Source organism: Phalaenopsis equestris, unplaced genomic scaffold (genome assembly GCF_001263595.1).
Source record: "Phalaenopsis equestris unplaced genomic scaffold, ASM126359v1 Scaffold188649, whole genome shotgun sequence".
Taxonomy (NCBI): Eukaryota; Viridiplantae; Streptophyta; class Magnoliopsida; order Asparagales; family Orchidaceae; genus Phalaenopsis; species Phalaenopsis equestris.
This window is the reverse complement of record NW_018208598.1, coordinates 1-755: the sequence shown is the minus strand read 5'-3', so window position 1 is coordinate 755 and position 755 is coordinate 1. Positions and strand designations below refer to the sequence as shown.

Here is a 755-nt window from a genome sequence, read left to right as displayed (position 1 = left end):
AAAACTCTTCCAAACAGAGCCTAAGGATGTTTCAAGCAAAAAGGGACTAGAAGTTCACCTCCATTACTGGGAATTTGCTTTTGAACAGCTTTTACAGCAGCCACTCTAGCTGCACTAGCTGCTTTGTTTGCTGCTGCAATGGTCTTATTGGCCATATCATCAAAACTGGGGAGATCAATTGCTCTCTCTGCTGCCCGCTGTGCTTCCTGAGGACAGATTACCAATCATTAAAATCCCTTCATTAGAGTTTGATTTTTTTTATTGAAACATTGACATCAGTTCAGGAAACACATGCTGGGTTTTCATCATAAAGGAAAAAAGAAAAAAAAAAGTCACTTTATATCTAGTCTCTAGTGCAAGAAAATGGGTAGGCACCTGAACAGCATTACGAACTTTGGAATGGTTCGCTGCAACTTGGGAACCATGAAGCAAGTTTTGAGTACTCAAGATGTCAAGAGTACCATTTTGCCAGTGACCTGCCTGGGTCTCACCATTCCTGAAAATGTACATGCCCAAGCCCTGTCTTCGTCCTTCGTGCCATGCCCCCTCATATCGGTGTCCATTTGCGAAACGATAAACCCCAAATCCATGCATTTTGTCTGCAAAATATTCTCCAGCATAGGAGTCTCCATTCCTGAAGGTGTAAAATAAACATTCAGACGGTGAATTATTCCATTTTGCCATTTAGTTGCATGAAATATTATAGTAAATTAGTTTGAAATTCTTCTTAGTAAGAAGCATTATTAGAAAAAAAA

The 755-nt window shown here is 39.7% G+C and overlaps 1 protein-coding gene across 1 annotated transcript; it reads right to left on the bottom strand.

Annotated features, from left to right (window-relative positions):
- Window positions 1–6: 6 nt before the first annotated feature.
- LOC110034482 (MORN repeat-containing protein 4-like) lies at window positions 7–684 on the bottom strand. The gene is made up of 2 exons (XM_020738739.1): window positions 376–684; window positions 7–206 (listed from the first exon to the last, which is right to left on the bottom strand). Exons 1-2 carry the CDS (start codon window positions 682–684, stop codon window positions 21–23), a joined length of 495 nt encoding a protein of 164 aa, XP_020594398.1. The 3' UTR covers window positions 7–20.
- Window positions 685–755: the final 71 nt, after the last annotated feature.